Source organism: Piliocolobus tephrosceles, chromosome 3 (genome assembly GCF_002776525.5).
Source record: "Piliocolobus tephrosceles isolate RC106 chromosome 3, ASM277652v3, whole genome shotgun sequence".
Lineage (NCBI taxonomy): Eukaryota > Metazoa > Chordata > Mammalia > Primates > Cercopithecidae > Piliocolobus > Piliocolobus tephrosceles.
Genome location: NC_045436.1, coordinates 92,292,340 through 92,316,068, shown reverse-complemented (window position 1 = coordinate 92,316,068; position 23,729 = coordinate 92,292,340). Strand labels below are relative to the sequence as shown.

At 38.9% G+C, this 23,729-nt stretch overlaps 1 protein-coding gene and 1 pseudogene across 16 annotated transcripts in view; both read right to left on the bottom strand.

Annotated features, from left to right (window-relative positions):
* Positions 1 to 3,325: 3,325 nt before the first annotated feature.
* On the bottom strand, positions 3,326 to 9,509 carry LOC111547858 (annotated as a pseudogene).
* Positions 9,510 to 18,563: 9,054 nt separating this feature from the next.
* ALPK1 (alpha kinase 1) overlaps positions 18,564 to 23,729 on the bottom strand; it is a 150,230-nt gene continuing 145,064 nt past the window's right edge. For 14 of the 16 annotated variants that reach the window (XM_023219950.2, XM_023219961.2, XM_023219963.2 and 11 more), the window contains 3 exons: positions 22,674 to 22,836; positions 21,434 to 21,620; positions 19,503 to 20,239 (listed from right to left, as the gene is read on the bottom strand). In XM_023219950.2, coding sequence (XP_023075718.1) covers positions 20,040 to 20,239; positions 21,434 to 21,620; positions 22,674 to 22,836 — 550 coding nt within the window. In that variant the 3' untranslated portion in view covers positions 19,503 to 20,039. Of the gene's footprint in view, positions 20,240 to 21,433; positions 21,621 to 22,673; positions 22,837 to 23,729 lie in introns of all 16 variants that reach the window. The other 2 variants (XM_023219960.3, XM_023219962.2) reach the window with 1 other exon arrangement.

The following is a 23,729-nucleotide window of genomic DNA, read 5'->3' as shown; positions in this document are numbered from 1 at the left end:
TTCAGTTTGCTGATATTTTGTTGAGGATTTTTGCATGTATATTCATCAAGGATAGTGGCCTGAGGTTTTCTTTTTCGCTGTTGTGTCTCTGCCAGGTTTTGGTATCAGGATGATGCTAGTTTCAGAGAATGAGTTAGGAAGGAATCCCTCATCCTTAATTTTTTGAAATAGTTTCAGTAGGAATGGTATATGCTCTTCTTTATACATCTGGAAAAATGTGGGTATGAATTCATGTGGTGAGCTTTTTCTGGTTGGTAGGCCTTTTATTACTGATTCAATTTTGGAACTTATTATTGGTCTGTCCAGGGATTCAATTTTTTCCTGGTTTGATTTTCGGAGGTTGTATGTTTCCAGGAATTTATCCATTTCTTCTAGGTTTTTCTAGTTTGTGATAGAGGTGTTTATAGTAGTCTCCGAAAATTTTTTTTTTTTTTGTATTTCTGTGGGGTCAGTGGTAATGTCCCCTTTTTCATTTCTGATTGTGTTTATTTGGATCTCGTCTCTTTTTTCTTTATTAGTCTAGCTAGTGGTCTGTGAATCTTATTTATCCTTTCAAATATGAAACTCCCAGATTCATTGGTCTTTTGTATGATTTTTCACATCTCAATTTCCTTCAGTTCAGCTCTCATTTTGGTTACTTCTTGCCTTCTGCTAGTTTTGGAGTTGGTTTGCTCTTGTTTCTCTAGTTTCTCTAGGTATGATGTTAGGTTGTTAATTTCATATCTTCCTAACTTTTTGATGTGGGTGTTTAGTGCTATTAACTTCCCTCTTAACACTACTTTGGCTGTGTCCCAGAGATTCTGGTATGTTGTATCTTTGTTCTAATTAGTTTCAAAGAATTTAATGATTTCTGCCTTAATTTCATTGTTCACACAAAGGTCATTCAGTAGAAGATCAGTTAATTTCCATGTAATTGTATAGTTTTGAGTTATTTTCTTAGAATTCATTTCTATTTTTTATTGTACCATGTTCTAAGAGTGTGTTTGGCATGATTTTGATTTGTTGTTTTAGTTTTCTGAGGGTTGTTTTATGGCGATTATGTGGTCAATTTTAGATCATGTGCCATATGCAGATGAGAAGAATGTATACTCTGTTGTTTTTAGTTGGAGAGTTCTATAGATGTCTGTTAGGCCCATAAGGTCAAATGTAGAGTTCAGGCCCCAAATATCTTTGTTAGTTTTCTGCCTTGTACTGATCTATTTTCAAATTCACCAAATCTTTTCTGAGCTGTGTTCAGCCTACTGGTAAGCACATATAGTGAAATCTTCACTGTTGGTATTATGTATGTATGTGTGTTCATTTATTTCAAGCATTCCCATTTGACTCTTTTAAAAATAGTTTGTGTCTTTACTGAACTCCCTGTCTGTTCATGCATACTGTCCACATTTTCTATTAAATTTCAAAATTAATCAGTGTGATTTTAAAATCTCTGTATGATACTCTCAACATCTGGGTCATCTCTGAGTCTGGTTCTGTCAATTGCTTTATCTCTTGACAATGGGTTGTTTTTGCATGCTCTTAAAGTCTCCTATCATTTGAGTGAATGCTAGACATCCTTTGTGGAAGAATGATAAAAGCTGAGATAAAGAATATTTACACCTGGAAATGGACATGCATTTTCTTTTGCTTGGCTGTTATGTTGGGCATTGAGTTAGTCTAGGCAGACATGCACTAGGTTTGGGTTTTATTGTTGCTCTCATTATCTTCATTGCAGTGCTAGCTCTGAATTTCTTCAGTGGTGGGCCGATGCTTCTTTGTGCTTAGAGTGGGGCAGGCCTTGGATAGTGGAGGTTTTCATCTTTGTTTTGTTTTTTCTCATTGTTCCTGCTCTATCCTCAGCTTTCTGTGCTCCTTCCATATCCATACTATGATGGTGGTGGTTGGGGCGGGGAGTGGAATCTGTTTCCTTATTCTTTATCCTTCTTCAGTGGTAAAATACTATTGCTTGTTATTGTGGACTAGGTTTATCACGGGAAGAGAGAATTTTTATTTTCCTAACATAGTTTCAATTTTAGGCAGACTTGCATGCCTGGGTCTCAGAAATGAAGCCTCATCAGTGTTTCTTGCCTACCCTTTCTCCCAGTGCCTGTTGAACTCTAATCTGTGGGTCATTGGGCCATGGATAGAAAACAGTTTCCTGCCTGTTCCCAGAAGTAGCACACTTCTCTTTATACCAGTGCAGGATCCTGAGTCCAAGAGTTTTCCCTGCTATTTCCCAGGGCCAGAGGACCTTTGCTTCTAGTCATCAACTAGAAGCAACAAAATTCTTGCCTTACCTCCAGTCATTTCAGGTTTTTTCTTTCTATGACAGAAGGATCCACGTAGCTGGGTGGAGTTCATATCTCTCCCGCAGGGGCAACTGAAAATTTTCTCTGTGCCTGTACCACTGATGACCTCCTGCATGCCTATTCATCTCTAGATTTTCTCATGAGCCTCCAGTGGAGGGCAGTGAAAACGAGCTAGTAAATTAGGGCAAAATCATCTTGTGTCTTGGACTCTCAGTTATTTCAAACTGATACTTTAGTCCACAACTGGCTTTTAAGAATCTACTAAACTTTCAGCTGATTTCTTCTAACTGACTTATATGGTGGTCGTCTCTTTTTTCTGTGCTCTGCCAATGGCAAGAGTTTGTTTGCATGTCCTCTCTGTCATTGAAGCGGCTTGTAATTTTTTGGAATTTAATTTATTTGGTTGGCCAGTAACCTTAGCTCTTCAGTGGGCTCATGAAAAGTTTGTGGATTTCCTGTCTTTTTCCAATTGCTAGGGTGAGAGTCATTTCTCTTATGATGTTTTACATCCTAAATGAAAGCAGAACTCTAGAAATTTAAACTTGAAATATAGAAAGAATACAATCAAGAAGACTTCATAAATTTTGTTAATGGCAAATCACCAGGGCAAGGATTCACTAGCTCCTGCTGTGAGGTTCCGTTTGTTTCTGGTCTTGGATTTTCATGTGGGACCATTTCTTTTTCTTTTTCTTCCCCCTAGGCTCAAAGCTGACTACACTCCCATCATTTTAATATTTTAGGCAAGTCCTATGACAATTATACTAACAAGTTTCTTCAACCCCACCACCACCCCTACCATCTCTATGCTTTGCTTGCCCATACTCCTTTCACCCTTTCATCTGCTATTACCACTGTTATTTCTACTTGTGGTTGAAAGTAAAAAGCATCTCCAGATTACAGCAAGTTCAGTGGCCCTGCTCCATAACCTGGCCTCTGCTGAAGGGAGAAAATGGGGGGAAACATGAACAGCCATCATGGGTTGTGATCAGGCACTACCAGAAGCCCAGCTTGTGTTTCAAAAACAGGCTCTTGGACATGTTCCCAGCAGATAACTCTTCGCTGGCTTGGAGAACAGGAAGGACTATTTCACAAACACCACTGTGTTTGAATTTCTAGAGGCTACCCAGACCAAGAATACATCCCTGCAGTGCTTCACCACACACTCATTGCTGCGGTATTCATTGTTCCAGTCCTTACTCACAATGGAAGTGTTCTCACAACCAGAACTCAAACATCGAAGCTGGGGTGAGAGTGCCACAGGAGACCTACTCACCAATTCAACATCTATCGGAGAAGAGGACTAAACCTCAGGAACTACATCTGTGATCATCTCACAGATAGTCTCAGGAGAAGTTGCCTCCACTGTATGGGCCTCAGGGCTCCTGTTCATAGGCTGCTCAGGACTATCCACAGTTGGTGGGACTAAGGTAGTCTGCACTTTCAAAGTGGGTAGAGACACACTCTTGATCTGCAGAGGAGATAGCTGTTGCTATAAATTGATTCGAACTTTCTGAGGTGGAGGCTATTTCATGGCCTGGAGTGGAGGAGGCTGCTGTGGAATGGTAACTTGCTGCTGAGTCGGAGGCTGTGGCGTCTGTTGTAATGGAGGGGGCTGTAGTTGGGGTGGAGGCTGTTGCATAGAAGCAGCAGCAGCTGCTGCTGCCTGCAACACTGACCAAGTGACAATCTGGGCTTGTTGACTGGGCTGGAGAGTAGCTGTACTGGTTTGGCCTAGTTGGAGCCCCTGGGAGGTCACCACTGTGGCTGGGATAACAGTAACCATCCCTCCTTCAGACATAGTAATGGAAGAGGGCAACGTTTATTTGGTAATAATCAACTTGGTGATATTGGGCTGACCCCCAACTCCTGAAGATGCCTGGTTTGCCACATAGGATGAAAGGGTGGAGTTAACAGTGGATGGGGACAGGGCAGGGGGCTCTACTGAAGCTGATACTGGAGATACTGGGTCAACAGTAGCCATAGGAGATGGAGAAGGAGTTTGTGATGGTGGTGCTGGATCCAATTCCACTGTTTCCACAGTGACCTGACACTCTTGGTTATCTTTGTAAGCAGTCAATGCCTTCAGATACTCTTTCTTGGCAGCTTCAGTTTTCCTCTTATATACCTGTTTTTGCTTCTCTCCAAGACTATCCCACATGGAGGCCACAATTTTTGAAACCTCACCAAAAGTGGCATTAGGATTCTGTCCCTTGATGGCAGCCTGTGTATCATGAAAGAATAAAGCATATGCTGAAACTGGTTTCTGATGTTTATTAGGATCTTTCTTTTTTCTCTTCTTTGGGACCTTCTGCTTTTTCCCTGCTTCCACCACCACTGTCTTCTGGCTGGGAAGTTGCCTCCGGAAATCTTCAACACCATCCTCGTGAAGTGAACTAATAGGTGAAGGGGTGGTTGAAAGATGATCTTCAGGTGACTGGGCAGGTGGCAAGATGGTGCCACCCCCTGAGCTCAAACCCAGTTGGAAACTCAGTTCTGACTGATCAGTGGTGGTCAACTGGCTATGCCCCATCAAGTCAGATGTCATGTCTGTCGTTGGTACATCAATTATAACAGGTGGGTTGGCACTATACTGAGTTCCTATAGAGTAGTCCAAGTCCATGATCAAGCCTCCAATGGGGATCCCTGCCCTGCTCCATCAAGCCATGGGTCATACCCCGAGGTATGTTCAATGTCTGGACCCCATACTGGGCTGAAAAACTGCCATTCTGTGAAGAGGAAGGGTCTGCCAGGTCATCAAAGTGGTCAACCACATCTGAAACAGCCAATGAGGGATCAGAATCCAAGGAGATAGGTGGGATTTCAAATTCCTCATCACCCAAGCTTGGTGTATGGAATGTCTTGGCCCCTGACAGGAAGGGGTGTGAAGGCCCTGTGATTATCAGGTATATGTCATTTCCTCTGTGAAACTCCCATCTTCACACAACCGCTCCTACCGTCTCAGATTGTCATTGCTCCCACCGTCCCCACTGGACTCGGAACTGTGAGACTACCTCTTGTATCATGTGTATCCTATTTAACTTTCCTTAAACAAGCCTGTGTTCCTTGCATCTAAAAACCTTAAAACGTGTTTGAAACCCAGCATCTCAGAACCAGGAGCACATCGAACTCACATTATGTGGTAGGCAACGCTCTAAAGATGCCTTCCCCCAAGATTCTTATCTCTTGGTTGTTCAAACAGTAATGCAGGTACTGCTGTAAAGGAATTTTGAACACATAAAGTCCCAAGTCAGTTACCTTAACTTAATTAATTAATGAATAAGTTAATTAATGAGTTAATTAATTAATTAAGACAGAGTCTCTCTTTGTTGCTCAGGCTGGAGTGCAGTAGTGTGATCTCAGCTCACTGCAACCTCTGCCTACTGGGTTCAAGAGATTCTCATGCCTCAGCCTCTCGAGTAGCTGGGATTACAGGCGCGAACCACCACTGCTGGCTAATTTTTGTATTTCTAGTAAAGACGAGGTTTCACCATGTTGCCAAGGCTGGGCTTGAACTCCTGACCTCAAGTGATCTGCCTGTCTCATCCTCCTCAAAGTGCTAGGATTACGTGTGTAAGCCAACACGCCCAGTCGAAAGTCAGTTCACTTTAAAATGTGGGGATTGTCCAGGTGGGCCTGACTCAATTAGTTGACCCCTTTTAAAGCAGAAAGTTTTCTATGACTGGAAGCAGGAGAAGTCAGAGAAATCTGAAGCATGAGAAGGATTTAGTGTGCTGTTCTTGGCCTTGATGCTGGACAGGTTCCGTACAAGGACCACAGAGTGGCTACAAGTAGCTGAGGGCAAACCCAGCTAACAGCCAACAAGGAAACAGCCACCTCCGTTCTACAACCACAAGGAACTGAATTTTACCAACAGGAATGAGATTGGAAGATGATCCCAAGCTCCAGAAGAGAACATAACCAGCTGACAGATTGATTTTAGCCCTGTGATACCCTGAGCTGAGGTCCCAGTCATACCATCCGGGATTTCTGACCTATAGAACGTGAGATAATGAGCAGGTATTGTTTTAAGCTGCTAAATGTCTGGTAATTTGTTAGGCAGCAATAGATCACTAATGCGCGTTGATTTCAAGTGAATGGGACTCTCTGGAGCTGTGTGAGGCTGCAACCCTTAATGTAAATAATTTTGTGACCATGTGTTATCAGTACAAATACTTTTGGAAAACCACATTTTCATAATCAGGATGAAAGATTAATGATGTTGAGTGGACTTATAGCAGAGACCGATCACAGAAAGCATGGAGGCAACACTATGAAACAAAACTTGAATACTCAAGTGTGGAGGTTAGTGATACAGAAAGCAGATTCTATCAGTAAGTGAGAATTAAAGCAACTGGCATTCATCTAGGAACTAATCTTAGCTCAAGTGGAAAACACAACTAATATTGCTAACTCTAACTCAGCTTTGGTTTAAAGGATGATAATATGGTGGATAAATAATGATAAAAAAATAGCAACAACAACCACTGATGAAACATTTACTCTGTGCCAGGTACCATCCTAACAATGTTACATGTGCTCTTTCTAACTCTCACAAAACTTTTGAAGTTGATACTATTAATCATCTTTTATCCTTTGGGTAGTAGTAATGAAGAATGATCCTGAGATTAATCAGGAAAGAAACGGGAAACAAAGGCAGCATTTTGGCACAGGAAGTTTAAATGCCTGTTTTAGTTTCATGATGTGCCTTTAATCTTGGAGTCTCAATAATCGTTAGTTGCTCTGGATAAAGGAGGAACCACACTCTTTAATTCATGGAACTTGAAGAATACCCTTCTCAATGCACTTAAAACACCTGGTTTCTGAGCCAGAATCACTAAATTAGGCCCTCTTTATCACTTGTTTTAAAAGTAATTCATGCTTTATCTGAAGCATATCATGTAATAATACATATAATATAGGTTAAAAACATTTACTGATCTTAAAAAATTGGATTATCAGTACATTTGGTCACACGGTAGTAGAGTACTCCTGGAGATAATGATGCCCTATTCCTTCAGTCTAAGAACAGATGGCAATTAATTTCTCCAGCATTATCTGGTTTACAGATATATAATAGTGATAAAAATCAACAATAATAAAATACTGGTAACCATTATTTTTCACCAGTTTTATTCATGTACCACAAATGGTTTAATTTTCTTAATTAAATCAGCACTAAAATCAAAATCATAGAAAAGAAGATGGGCTGAATCTCCCTAAATGATAGAGCACTCAAGCATTTTTACTTTTTCACTGACACAAAAAACAAAAGCAAATAAACAAACAACAACAACAAAAAACCCTGTCCGCCCAGGAGCTAATCCATTTTCCACACTCATTATCATTCAGATGAGTCTTTTGTAAGACAAAGATGTCAGCATAGCTTCTTTCAGTGTCTGAGAACGCCTTTCTTATTTGGATTTTACAAATAAAGAGGACCCTCTGGATCTAATTAAGAGATTTTTCACCTGCCATCATTCATTCATTCAGTTCACAAACATTTATGGAACACGTGCTATATTCAAGGCACAATGTTAAATACTGTATAACACTAAGAGTTATGCCACAATGGGTCAATCATAAAACCACACTCTTAATTAATCTTGCGATTTTTAATGATTTAATTCTTTCATTCAGCAAGGCCTTATTAACAACCAAGTGCCAGGCTAGGCACTGGGGCTGCCAAAATGAACTCACAATCTCTGCTTTCACGTGCTCATAATCTAATGGGGGGAGGCAGAGACATAAACAAGTAATTACTGTGCAATTGAGGTCCTACTGTAAAGGTCTGTGATGGTGTAATGGAGCCTGTGTGTGTGTGTGTGTGTTAGTGTTACTAGAGGGGAGTAGTGGAAGAGTCAGAGAAGGTCTTCCTGGAGAGATGACACTTGAAGGACAAGTAATAGTTTCCAGGGGAGGGAGGATAGAATGTTCTGGGGAATGTAGGAGTGAATATACCAGGTACAGGGAAGGGCTTTGGAAGACATTTGTGGGAAGTCACATCATATCTGGGGAATTGCAGTCACATATGGCTGGGAGGATATGGAACTACCTGGAGATGAGATTGGAGAGATATGGAATGACAGAATTACGTTTGAGTATTATTTAGGTCAAGCCAGATGAATTTACCAATATTAGACTATTTTGACTTACAAAAACAGCAATTTAAAGACTATTTCAGGATGATATAATAATGATGTACAAGCACCAGTAAATAACCACATAAACATAATTTATCATAATTGTTATTGTTACTGTTATTATTTGCACTTCCCACTCCCTACCCTGATCAGAAATGGCTTCTCCCTAGGTCCAAGGTTGCTCCCTCTGTCTGGGGGAGATTCTGGGTTCACATGCAGTTAACTAATCTTGGTTGCCACAGTTGGTGAGAGTGGGACTGGGTAAATGAATTCATCAGGACTACATTGGAAAAACAGTTGGAGTAATAATGACAATAAAATCCTATATTTGTTTTGTTTTGTTTGAGGTGGAGTCTCGCTCTGTTGTCCAGGTTGGAATGCAGTGGTGTGATCTTGGCTCACTGTAACCTCCGTCTCCCGGGTTCAGGAGATTCTCCTGCCTCAGCCCCCCAAGTAGCTGGGATTACAGGCATGTGCCACCATACGTGGCTAATTTTTGTATTTTTAGTAGAGACAAAAACCCTATATTTGAACACCAAAGAGTGCCAGCCACTGTGCTAAGTCCCTCATAGGCATTACCTCTAATTCTCACAGCAAAACCCAGGTAGGGATTTTTATACCCGTTTTACATATGGACACTCCAAGGCTCTAAAGAGGCCAGGCAACTTGCTCAGTGCCATTCTGCTAGTAAGCAGCAGAGCTGGGACTATTCCTGTCTAATTTCACCGGACACTCCACTTCAAGGAGGCCTAGTGAGAGTGACTGCAGTGGAACTAGCGAGGACCTAAGCACCAGCTGAGTTTAAAAACTATTGCCCTGAAAAGGAAAGACCTGAAAGTGAGTGAAGCCCTGTGAATTACTTCAGAGTGTCAGAAATCTTTGTTTCTAAATTTCAATTTTTTCTCCTTAGAAAGTGAGAAAGAGGAGAGTGTAGAAGATGGGGATAGGGCACAAAAGAGGCATTTGGGTAATATAGGGAGAAAAGTGAGCACCCATTCTTATCCTCTACATCTGTGCTGGCGGGGGATCCGCTGGGTCTGGAATTTAACTCTTTCTTTGCTGTGGCAAGAACAAAGCTCATTCTGCTTAGCAAAGTCCTTCTCACCAACAGCTACATAACAGGGAGGAATACTGTGTGGCCATTATAGGACAAAAATATTTCACTTGATTTATTCCCCTAAAAGATTGCATGGGAAAGAATGTGTCATCAAGAGAATACAACGTTAAAACTGGAAACATGTTACTGAGGAAGTATTCTTAACCTTTGAAGTTAGACAACATTTTCATCACTTTGAGATGGCTTGAGACTCTGAAGTTCCCGTAGTTTTGTCATTGCGAAGCCACCCAGCACACCATAATACACAGTGGGAACAAAGCCTCTGGAGGCCCCTGTGATCCACGAGCACAGTGTCTCATCTATTATCCAAGTGGCCTGTTCTAGAAACCATCTTTTGGGTGTGTCTTTTCATTTGTTTCTTCTGTCTCCCATGCTGAGAGTGATGACAAGGGTCATTTCTCGTTAATGTTGTGGACACTGCACTCAGAGTGACCTTTCTCACTGAGAAACAGCCTTTCACAGTCTGGATTTTTAAACAGTTTTCTCAAAAAAAAAAAGTGAGTGTATTTCTTTAAAGATCACACTTTGAGTTCAGGGTTAGATGCCTGTAGCTCTCTCAGTCTTTTTGTAAGAAATATAATTTTATCAGGGTCTGAAAGAGAAACTAACTCTAGGATTATTTTGCAGGAGCAAAAGAGAAGTAATTTTCAGCAAAGTGGAATATATCATTAATCTTTCCAATGGAAAACATTATAGTAAATCAATAAATCACTTAGAAAGGTTTCTACTCCCTCCTGGCCATTCCATGGGTCAGTTGTGCCAACTTATAAAATGCTTCCTGGAAACAATATTTTATTGATAACTGGAATGATTGTTATAAAACACTAACTTTCCTAAAGTATATTTTTTAGTCATCTTTTTAGCATGTGAGCTGCACTGTTGTTGGTGGATGTTCTGCGCATGGCATTTTTAGCACAAGGAGGTAAAGCAGTTCACAAATGCCAAAGGACCAATGTGCTTAATGCATCTGGAGCTGTATCTCAATCTAATTTTTAAGTTATTGATGACAAAGTTTGGCCTTCTCTCGGCATCTGGAACAATTTGGAGCTGTCTGTTTCCCAATCATCAGCTACTACATAGCCACTAACTAGCAACAAAAATTTGTTATTGGCCTAAGTAGGATGCATCTTAAACAATAGTCTTGTGATTCTTTACATTTCCCCACTCCCCTCTCATAATCAAGAGTTAAGTGTAATAAAAGCTAATACTTGGCAATGCAGAGTTTTAGAGATGCCAAGTTTAATTCACTGTTATAGGTTGTCTAAAGATTCTTAGGGATAGCCTTTTGTTGAGTGTGTGTTCCAGGTCAGCTTAGACAGTGCAGACTGTGCCACAGGGATGGAGGGAGGAAACAAGGCAGGAGGGGATGAGGTCAGGTCGATTCTGTGGCAGGTTATCAAGATCATGCTGAATGGTGGAGCCCTCTCTAATATCCAGCTCCATCTCAGATCATCTTCCTTAATACTTGGCTCAACGTCCTAGGACTTAAGACATTTTCAGGTGCCTCTGGCAGAACAATTTATAGTTTTGAGTCTTGGCACATGGCACATTTCAAAGACTTCCGGGGTCCATTGCTCTTAATCTTTATCTGTACCCATGGAAGGATCCTGCTAACTTGTGTATAGTGGGGAAAAGGGGCCAGCCACTCAGAGAATGCTTGTGTGCTGGCCTGGCCTGGCCTGGTCTGGCTCCTCTGCACGAGCGTGCCCCAGAGGCTGGAGAAGGATACAGCTGGCCAGAGGCTCCTGTCCCTCATCTCCTGTCCTCTCTGATGCAGGTGGCTCAGTGACTGCTGTCCTGCGTGAGGGAACATTGCCCATGATCCAGGTGCTCAGTCCAGAGAGAATGTTCCCTATTGAAATCATGTTGGGAACATAGCCCTTCAAAGCCAGTCGCTGTGGGTCCTTCTGTTATTGGGAGAGACCATGTCAAATGTTTAACAAAAGTGTTTCAGCAGTCTCTCTCCTTTTTGTGATTTGTGTAGAAAAAGAAGGTTAAATCTGGTGTCTGTCCTTAGCAGAGAAAACAGATACTCCAGTGCTGTCTCTTATTTTTACAGCATACTTGGAGAATGTACAACTGATTAAGGTATGTAATGTTTGAAAATGTAGTTAAAAGTAAAGAGATAGGGCATTCTTTGATTTGAAATCCTTTTGTCTAGAAAAATGGTTTGTACTTTAAGAAAGAACTTGGTGTGGCAAAGTATGAGTGAAAAATAAATAGTAAGAATTTTCTAACAACAATGTTGCCTGAAATGCATGGGAACCTAAAAAACAAACAAACAAACAACAACACAAAAACCAACTCAAAAACAATTCTTTCTCTTTAACCTGTGCCATTTCCAGTGTAAGGTCTGAATGGCAAAACTTTATGCATTTATTTAATTTAAAATTAAATACTTTGATATTTATACTTATCTTTTTCTTTTTGAACATTACTTTTGAAAATGAATATAACACAGTTGGAGATTCAATTATATAAAAAATATTTTCTGTAATATGATAAATATGTGCCTCAGCATCGTAAATTAAAGGCTGTATCCTAGCCTTTCGTTGTGAGCTCATTTCTATATGAGATTCATTTAAAATTTTATTACTATGTAGATCACACAATGGAATAACAGTGTTAATAACTTGATACTGTAGCTGCAGGATTTGTAACCTACTCTTCTGAAGCTAACAGCCCTAGGGCCAACGGCTGCTCATTTATTTCACCATATTTAAATCAATTGTAGAGGCAGTCAGACAATAAATTGTGTGTCCATCTCTAGTAATAAAATTGGCATCTCAAACAGCAGAGACTTGTACAAAGATTTTACAGCTCCCCTTTTGGGATGGATTCTTCTTTGTGCTATCTCCTGCAGGGGAAAAAAAAATGTGCTTAGATGTAAAATAACATTTTTTTTTTTCTGTTCTCTTGTAAAATTCTCTGTCTTACCACTGTATAGTTGAGCCCAATGATTTTAGCTTCTGTAAAGCTCCCACTTACTGCTTGAGGGGAATTCTTTTGTCTGGGCAATGGAACAAGATAACCGACTTAATCCTCCTAGTAACACGTGAGTCGCCATGTATCATTTTAATCTGCAAAACACTAGGGCTGAGTACTGTCACATGCTGATTTTACTTTTCTATGAGAAAGTGACTCCCTGGCTCAATGATGGATTGCTTGTTCTCTTTAAACAACAGTCAAGATGGTGAATGCCCTGGGGTGATAGACAGAGTGTGCAATGGGAATGGGGGCAAATCTGATGGCCCGGTTCAAGTTCACCTGACAAAGCTGGAGCAGTTTGCAAGCAGCATTCGAGAAAGGATTATTCACACTTGCATTATATTTTTGAATGCATTTTTCTCCTTGTGCAGCTGCAAAGCTCCCTCACACTGAAGGTTTATGCACCATAATAAAGAGATTTATTTTTTTTTCTCTCACCCTCTCTTGCTTGCTTCTTGTACTTTACACCTAGTTTCTACTGAACGGTTCAGGCAGAGGACATCTGTATATTCAAACTACATAGAACAAATATCATCTTCAAAATAATAGCACTGCTAAAAGATAGTAACAAAAGCCTGACATTTCTGATATCTGAAGAAACAAAGATTATCTCTCCTTAAGTTGAAATCAACTCCTCAAACTTTGCTTTTTAAATATTGTTATTTCAAAACTCAACTCACTCCACAAGCAAAAGATTAAAATAAAAGTCAATTTCTTAGTTCAACTTAGAAAAATACTGAAGTTTTCCTAAGAATTACTTGAAAATTTTTCAATATCTTGTTTGCTATGAGACAAATATTAAAGAATGGAGGGAGAAAAATCAGAAAAGTTTAAACACAAGGAAGCAAAATAAGTTTCTTGATAAGTTAGAGGAAGGACTGAGAAAATGCTATTTCTTTTTCTTTCCAACTTTTCATCCTTCCATCCATCCACTCATCTGTCCACACCCTACATTGTTGCAGAATGGTTTTCTGAAGCCTGGAGAGCTAAGACATTCTTTTCTTATTGCCTCTCATCCTATGTAGCAGGAGTTAGTAAGCTAATCAGCACTTACTGATCATCTAAGATGCAAATAATTCTTATTGGTATTTCATATTATTATGCAGAACGATAATAAGCCAGGGCTAGGGAGTACCAAGAAGCACAAGGCCTAGTTCATTCAGGCTGGTGAGATAGAGCCATCTCCAAGGTGCCCTCGGTGATCCCCACCTGCTGATATCCATGCCCTTTTGGTCCCCTCCCACATTGTACAAGGGTTGGTCTGTGTGACCAGTGACCAAAAGAGTACAAATGTGATGATATGTTACTTCGGAGGCAAGATTAGGTTATAAAAGACACTGTGGCTTCCGCCTCTCTCTCCCTTCAATTTTTCCTGCTGCCATGTTGTTCTATGGACAGGCCCACATGGTGAGGAACAGAAGCCTCTGACCCACAGCCAGCAAGGAAGAGGTCTCCTTGCCAAAAGCTATATAAGAGAGCTTGGGAGCAGATTCCCCAGTCCTGGGGAAGCCTTCAGAGGACTGGAGCTGCAGCTGACATCCTGATTGCCAGCTTAAGAGAGACCAAGTCAGAACTACCCAGTTAAGCCACTCCTCCCCACCCTTTCTGATCTATAGAAACTGTAAGAAGTAATAAATGTTGTTTTAATCCTCTATGTTTTGGGGTTTATTTGTCATGCAGCAATAGATAAATAATACACAAGATAATTATAATTGAACTACAGTAGATAATGTGATATAATTGTGTATTAGCTTCTATAATAATTGTGAAATGAGAGTTGCAGTTATTTTAAGACATCAAAAGAGGGGTACCTTAGCTGGGTTGTGGTGGGGAGGGAAAGGGAATAAAGGATGTCAGGGAAGATTTCTTGAAGGAGGTGCTGGATGAGGTGAGTCTTCAAGGATGAGAAGACATGGGGTGTTGTTGTTCTGGTAGGTATAAAAACAGCATGAAAACAGTTACTAAGTGACAAAGCATCATATTGTGGCATGGGAGGTGGCAGGATGAACTATAAACTGAAACCATAAGTAGTTCAGTGTTTCTAGAGTGTAAATTGCAAGACTAGGAGTATTGATGGGCTAAGGAAGAAAGCTGTACATGCTCATCTAATAATGTGGACTTTTATTGGAAAAGGGAATCATTTGGATTTCTTGTTAAATATTATTTTTTGAGATAAGTAATACAAGCTTAATGCAGAAAATTTTGCAAACAAATGATGAAGAAGAAAATGAAATCCACTGTAATAAGTTTACTAGGGAAAAACACTATCAGTGTTTCAATATACTATATATATATATATATATATATTTTTTTTTCTATTTAGATGAACTCTCCAACAACCTGATGAACTTGAAAGTTTAGTCTTCTCTTGTCAAGCCTCCAGATGAGAACATAGTTTAACCAACATCTTGATTGCAGCCTGTGAGACTCTGAACTGAGGATCAGCTAAGCTGTGCCCAGACTCCTGACCCACAGAAACTGTGAGACAATAAAATGTATGTTGGTTGAAGCTGCTAAGTTTGAGATATGCAGCAATAGAAAACTAAAACTCCTTTCTATTCAGGCTTTCAGCTGCAGCACTCAACTATATCTGCTAATATTAAGGTCACCAGTGAACTCCACATTGCTAAATTCAAAAATTTAGTTCACAGTTTTCATCTGACTTATCTGTCAGTGGCATCTGACACAGTTGATCATTCCCTCCTTGATTCATATTCTTTGCTTGACTCAGAGGATTCCCTCTTCTTTGTACTCTTTCTCCCTCTAAAACCCCCACTAGATGATGTTGGACCTTCTTTTCTCTTCCTCTCTTAATCACTCATTTGTATTTTCTGTCCTTTTATCTTTCTGCTGCATTTTAGCTAATTCCTTCATCTCTCTTTCCATTTTAATAATTCTTTCTTGAACTATGTCTAATCTGCTGTTTAACCTTTCTAGTAAGTTATATAGTCAATTACTGTATTTTTCATTTTCTAGAAAATCAATTTGACTTTTTAAAAACTAATCTGGCCTTTAAAAATGTTTATACAAAGCTTTGAACATTTGAAAAGAATACTGGATATTTATTGTTACTTTTATGCAATATATACATGTATAACAACATTAAATAAAAGTGAATGTGCAACAATAGTAAGGGGAATGATAACCAACAATTTCTGGACAGCAATTTTCTCTTGGATAGAGGAGGAAGTAGAGATCAGGGATGGAGGCTTCAAAAACAGTATTACATTTAATTTCTTCAACCGGGTGTTGGGTATATGGGTGATGACATAAATAAAAATTTAAAGATATTTTAAAAATGCAATTTCTTGCAAATTCCTCTCAATAGTACTATTTCTGCTTTTTATAACTCAGAGATATGCATTGCTACAAAATCTTTATTTCTCTAAAATTCCTAGTTATGCCAATGCCATCTCACTTAGCAGATATCCTAGCTTTTTGACTTAACAAAGAAAAGTGGGCTCTGAGGTGCTTTCCATCAATTTAACTTCTTTATCACCTCCAATTTCTAGTTTTTTCACCCATTGTTGCTTTTCTTTTTCTTCTGTGTCAGTAGAAATAACCATATTTCTTTCTAAATGTAAATATCCTGAACTTTATTCCCAATTTTGTCTTCCACAAACGGGGATTCACAAACTTTTTCTGTAAAGGTCCATATAGTAAATATTTTTAACTTTGCAAAATCCTGTCTACGTCACAATGTTACTCAGTTCTGCTATTGTAACACAAAAGCAGCTGTAGATAGAACATAATTGAATAAGTGACTATGTTCCAATAAAATTTTATTTACAAAAACAGATGTCAGCAGCTTTGACCTCATGGATCATAGTTTGTTGACCCCCTTCTACAACATCTCAAAGGTCACTCTGTCAATTAATAGCCTCTTTTTGCTGTCAGCAATCTTTTTTCACTGTTCTGTCTTTCATCCCCAAAATTGTTTTTTTTCTTGATTTTTTTCTGCTGGATTTCACATTGCTGAATGTTCCTCCTTATATTCTTTCCTGATTAGTTTTTTTGATACCAATCTTGGTTTTCATCTTCTTTATCTATTGATTCTTCAAACTTTTCTTGGTATTTCTTCCTTTCTATGCATTACATTTAAGAATTTATTTATTTTTTTTTGAGATTTAAAAATATATAGAAAAGTAGAAAGACTGGTACAATGAATTGCTATGTAACCATCTCCCTTCAACATTAACCCCAAAGAGTCAAGCTGCTTTCACATCTTTTTCCAAATTTTTCTTTTGGTTGAATGTTCTTAAGATATCACTTCATCGTTTTGTCTAACACTCAGTCCATATTCAAAATCCCTAATTGACTAAAAAATGTCATTTTATCACTGATTTGTTATCCCACTTTTAGTGATCAGATTGATTGAAGTGTGAGTAGCATCAGCCTGATTCTTCTGTTATAAAGTTCCCCATCTAATTTTCCCCTAATAGTTTTAGCAGACATCAATGCTTTCTGCCCAGATCCATTATTTCATTAATGGATGCAAAATCATGATTTTCTAGTTTTAGTCTTTCTATGTTTATTAGTTGGACTTCTATGACATTGAATAGAATTGGGATAGTAGGCAAATTTGTCTTGTTCCTTTTCTCAACTTTAAAGTTTTAATTGCTTCACTCTTAATTATGGTATTGCTGATTTAAGTTTAAAAGAAAAAACCTTTGTCAGATTTAGAAAACTTTTCCTTATTTCTAGTTTTCAAAGAGCTTGTTTTTTTCTTTTACCATGAGTTGATTTTGAATTTTATGAAATAATTTTCTGCATCTTGTGAAATTACATGATTTTCTCCCTTTACTTTGTTAGTAGGATACATTACATTTTTTTTTTATTTCCTTAATAAACATGTGTTAACTTTGGTTTTCCAAGAAGCAGATACCAGGAAAGGATTAAACATGAAAGACCTCTATTGGGAGAAATGACTGTAAAGGATCAGTTGGAGGGAACAAGAGTAGGGAGGGGACCATGCTGTGGTCCTAACACCTATAAAAGGAGAGAGCAAAGGGTTTTTTGTTTGTTTTTGTTTTTTGAGATGGAGTCTTGCTTTGTCACCCAGGCTGGAGTGTAGTGATGCGATCTCAGCTCATTACAAACTCTGCCCCCTGGAAAATTAGCCATAACCAGCTTTTTAAAATTCATTTATTTTTTTTTTTATTTTTAGTAGAGATGGGGTTTCACCATGTTGGCCAAGCTGGTCTTGAACTCCTGGCCTCACGTGATCCACCTGCCTTGGCCTTCCAAAGTGCTGGGGTTACAGGCCTGAACCACCACGTTCGGCCTTAAGAAAGTTTTGGTTAGGCCAGTGGCAAGACTTTGTTCCACAGTCACAGTCAGCAGTTAGAAATATTCTGAGACTAGTGTCCTTGTCATGCTTAGTCACTGGCTGACAGCACATTGAGGGCAACATGATTTCAGCATAAACACAGTGATGGTTTCAAAGGAGTGGAAGCTGGGAGTGTCAATCAACTGTGATCCCCACAGCAGGAGACTGGAATGGGGCTTCCTTGCCTCAATTGCAACTGTGAAGAGACATGTGCAGCAACCTCAAATTGAGAAAAGTATAAACTATCAAGTGTTCAGACTTGATACATGAAGATCATGTATGCAAGTTTGAGTCTCACCAACCAGGTAAGCCGCCCAGACCTCCTGAGCTAATAGTTAAGGCTGAGGGAAACTTAGAATGAACAGTGAAGGACGGGGAGAGTGAGCATCAGTTGCAGCACCCAAGAGTAACTGCAGAAAAGAATTGTTTTATCTCACTGGTCGCCCTTTTGTTTCTTTCAGTAAGATCATGGAGGAGCTCTTTCCTAAACCTGTGTGAAGAGGTAGATCTGTGTTGGGAAAGGGATGGACTGTGGTAGCCAGGAAAATGTATCATTTTTTTTTTTTTTTGGAAGAATATTCTTTTTTTAAAAAAAAGCTTTATTGAGATATAACTTAACTACCATAAAATTCACCCTTTGAGTGTCTAGTCCAATGGTTTTGGTATATTCATAAAGTTCACAACATTCAATGATATTGTTGTTTTTTACTTTTATTTTAAGTTCAGCGGTACATGTGCAGGTTTGTGTCATGGGGGTTTGTTGTGCGAATTACTTCATCACCCAGGTATTAAGCCTAGTACCCATTAGTTATTTTTCCTGATCCTCTCCCTCCTCCCACCCTCCACCCTCTGATAAGCCCTGGTGTGTGTTGTTGCCTCTATGTGTCCACTTGCTCTCATCACTTAGTTCCCACCTCTAAGTGAGAAAAGTGATATTTAGTTTTCTGTTCTTGCATTAGTTTGCTAAAAGTAATGGCCTCCAGCTCTATCCATGTCCCTGCAAATGACATGATCTCATTCTTTTTGATGGTTACATGGTGATATGGTTTGGCTTTGTGTCCCCACCCAAATCTCATCTTGAATTGTAATCCCATAATTCCCATGTGTCATGGGAGGGACCTGGTGGGAGGTAATTGAGGCAGTTTTTCCCATGCTGTTCTCGTGATTGTGAGTGAATTCTCACAAGATCTGATGGTTTTATAAGTATCTGGCATTTCCCCTGCTGGCACTCATTCTCTCTCCTGCTACCCTATGAAGAGGTGCCTTCTGCCATGATTGTAAGTTTCCTGAGGTCGCCCCAGTCATGTGGAACTGTGAGTTACTTTAACCTCTTTCCCTTCTAAATTACCCAGTCTCAGGTATTTCTTCATAGCAGTATGAGAGTGGACTAATACACATAGTGTTCCATGGTGTATATGTACCACATTTTCTTTATCCAGTCTACCTAAATGCCCATCAAGGACAGACTGGATAAGGAAAATTGTACCACTCTTCCATCTTACTTTTTACAGATTTAATTATACTAGAAGGAAATATGGGAGAATTAAAAAGAAAGAAACTCAGAGTATAAGGAAGATCTAAATATTATATATAACCAAAAAGCCATATAAAATAAAAGATTGATGAATTCAACTATACACAAAATTATGCACAGATAAACATTTTATGCAAAGTTAAATGTCGAAAGAGAGAAAAACAAATTAAATTCAAATCACAAAGGCTCACATTTTTTTAATATGTAAAGAACTTCCAAATCAATAGGAAAAGCCCCAGTAGTATCAGTCTTGATAGATAGTGACAAAAAGCTCTAACATCTCAATGGCTTAAACAACACATGCCTTTCTCAGCAGTGCTTTGCATCCCTTATGGGTGAGTTGGGGCTGTTTTCCATGTTGCTTTCCTTGCAGGACTTATGCCCAGAAACAGCAGTCTCCTGACACATTCTTGGTAACTGTGGCAGAGGGAAAGAGGCTCTGCAGGATCTCGTGCTGCTGATTAAATGCAGGACTTAAAGTGATACTGATCAATTCCTCTCACAAATCATTGGCCAGAACCTGTGTCACGGCGCTGCCCAAGCCCCAAAGGACCAGACTGTGCCACATTCTATGTGCCTGGAAGGAGAGAACCAGATATTTGAGAGCGTCACTAAGGTCTGTCACATTACCAATCCATACAGCCTATGACTTACATGGTTTCTCCATTGAAGGTCTAGTCAGAGAAAGACGATGGCAGATTTCATTACATTCCACATGCTGGTTATTAAAGAAGTAAAAAATTCCTCTCTTTCCAAAATTGGTAGTGACATCTTTCTGATCAACAGAGTGAATCTGGGGATCTGTGAGGTAGATGAGTCCTTTTCCATTACCGGTTACCCAACCTGAAAGAGAAATGAGCACACCTGAGTATTAAATTCCTTGTAAATGTCCAGCAAATGTTTACAAACACACACACACACACACACACACACACACACACACACACACACTTAAAGAGATACTTCAAACACTTGGCCATCCTGTGGTTTATAGTTAGTAAATTCCTGGTAAAGAACTTGGATTGCATATTCCAATTATTGGTTTAAGAATAATTAAATACTGGGTAATTATATTTGTAAAATATGACATCCCCAGATCACTAATTTTCAAGGTATTAGAAAGCAACAAAATACACTTTGAATAATTATCAATATCATAATATGGAATATTTCTTTCATGATTCAGAAATTTCTTTAGTGACTTATTCATTAATTCATATACTCATCTGTTCATTCAACAAATATTTATTGAGTGCAGACACTCTATAAAACACTATTTTAGGCACTGGTGGTGCCGACAGAACAAGGTAATCAAAAATCTTTGTACTCATTGAGCTAACATTCTTGTGAAGGGGAACAGATCAAAAGTTAAATATATAACAGAGTGATAAATGCTCTGAGAGTGGAATAGGGAAGGTCCTGGGATGACCATGGAACGGTAACTATAAATAATTACAATAAACCTTACTTATAATTTACATGAAGTATAGGGTATTTCTAATAAAAATTCTAATGAATAAAATACCAGACAAACTAAAACAAAATTAAAATATTAAGGTAGAATTGAAAAGTAGTCGTATTTAAGTACATAGCTTAAGGATACAGATTGCTGTTCTATAATGACCCCCATTATGAAACCCAACATCACACTTTTAATAAGGGTAAGGGACTGGGGAAAAGGAAAAGTGGAAAGAAGACTTCGACATGTGAAAAAAATGCAATGATAAGAAATATACATCACTCAAATCTACTTGAGTGAAACAAAAAAAGCTGTTATAGATATGCTCTGGAACGAAGCCCAGCAGAACATAAACCAGACCCTCTCACTGATTATGTGATACTGTAGACATTTGTAGAAGTTTTGGGCATTTTTTTCTTTCAGGAATTATTTGCTATATATAGTAAGATGAATTAAGTTAACTCCAAATAGTAGCCTATACAGAGAACAATCTATTAAATAAAGATTAGGGAAGCTAGTTACAAAACTTCACTTTACATATAATATCAAAAATAAAAATAATTCCCAGTTTCACATACCTTGTAAATCTACCACAACATCTCTATGATTAGAAAACTCATAAGAAAAATGGCCATAGGCCAAGCCATATTCTGTGGCTTTGTATTCTGTTTTCACCACTTTCGTATTATTTGACAATTTTACAAATTCTCCCAGTATGTAAGGCTCCACACTGATACATCCCTTTATTGTCTTGTCCTCTAAAATCTGAAAAATAACAAGGGAAACATTACAGCATAATGGTAAAGGCCATTGTCTTTGGACTTGGGTAAGTCTTGGTTTGAACCTAGGCTCTGCCACTTTGCTTCTCTGAGCTTCAATTTCATCATGGGTAAAGTGGTATAATTATAATCACCTTTTGGGCTTGTTAAAGGGATTATGCAAGGAAATGCATGTAAAATGCTTAACATGGCATGTGGTATGTCATAGAACTTAAATTTATTATTATTCACATATTAAACTGCTCACTTAAGATTTAGGCTGTGGGGTGACCTGTCCTGGAGGCTAGGTTACCAGGACATGAAGTTAGATCATGCTCTGGGACTCTAGGTTGAAGTATCAGTTTAAGTGTTTCTATGCTACTTTGTGGAGTTGTTTCAAAGGTTAGAGTTAAGGTTTGCAAACTGCCTGGCACAGTGAGTGACATAAAGAAGGTATGAAATGGATGATAATTATTATGATTAGGAAAAGATGGGTCTAAAAATGTCTCTGGCCAATGAAAAAATTACTGCAAGTATGATGCACTAAGGATCTAATATATTCAGGGTAGCAAGGCATTCTTGATCCACAGAAGAGAAAACTCAATGGGAATATTTGCCTTTATCTATTGAAAGGGGTATGTTAGTGAAGAGAGACTGGTCTTCATGGTCCCAGGAGGGAGAGCTGTAATCCATGGACGGAAGTTAGAGAAAGATAGATTTGGGCCAAATCTAAGAACTTTCTAACAATTAGGATTATTTGAAAGTGAAAGGGGAACAATTATTTTTTCTTGCCGAAGATATGTAAGCTTTGACTTAGTAACCACTTGATTGCAAAGGGAGAGGCCAACAGATGTAAAACGGGATTTATGCATCATGTTGAGGGGATAGTTTGTACTAGATACAATCTTTAGAGTTCTTTCTCTCTTGGAAAGTACGGGGACAACACACAAGAATAGTTTGCTAAAAATGCTAGCCTGACTATGTGGAACCAGGTACTCAGATTAATTGATATTCAAGTGTGATTTGAAAGATCCAAATGATGTGTTCAGGATAATCTTACCAGTAATATTGTGGATGGGATGTAGAATATCTGCGTGGGAATGTTTTGTTCATAGAGTCTCTTGTTAAATTCTGTCACATAGTGCTGTGCGGTCATCTGCCGCTCTACATCAGTAAAGTGGTGCCAGAGCCCCTTCTGCTCCTTATAGTCTTTCCCAACATACCTAGGAATGAAGAAAATCCACACAACAATATGCGAAAGTGCTGTCTTACTTACTATGGAGTAAGAGAGAGGAGATCAAAGACATATGCAAGAATGCTCGAAAGATCTCTTTCTCTGCCTTAGACAGTAAATATTAATTATTTTGACTTATCTCAAGATTCAAATAATTTTGTAAGAGCTACTTGAACAATGGAACTCACTCATTCTAGCTGACCCAGAATGATATTGGTTATAAAGGGAAAGTGTCGCTTAATGTAGAAGTTCTCCAGACCTCTGGTAAGACAAGGGGGTAGCACAGTATACTGGAATGCACATGGATTCTGGAGTCAAGATCTTCCACTCCCTGCAGTGTGGCCTTATATAGTCAGTTCATCAATCTGAAGTCTTCCTCTATCCCTTCCTTTTATGATTACTTCATTTCTATAAATACTTATTATCCATCAACACCTCTTATGTGCATAACACTGTGCTAGTCTTGAGTGACTTGAAGAAAGTGTGAGACATGATTTGTATATTTCAAGAACGAATAGCACAGTTGGTGTGGGAAGATACAAGGCAGTAAATGATTACATGTGAAAGAAGCAAAACAGTGCTGCACTTTACTGTAGTTTATACTTGCTGTAAACTGGTGTGAATTTGTGAGTAATTTCACATGTGCCCAGAGTGACCACCAAAAATCAAGGGGAATTGCTTGAGTCATAGACTTCAACCAGGGTAAACTCTCTCCAGAAATTTCTGAATCCTATATAATAATGGAACTTACGGAGGCTGGGGTTTTGGCCATTCAGACTCTTGAAGACCAGAAAGGAAATCTGATAGAGGAGGCTGCAGTATGGCCTCAGAAGGCAGCCTGCAGAGGAGCAGTCGTTGTAATAGAGATGCTATATCAGTGCT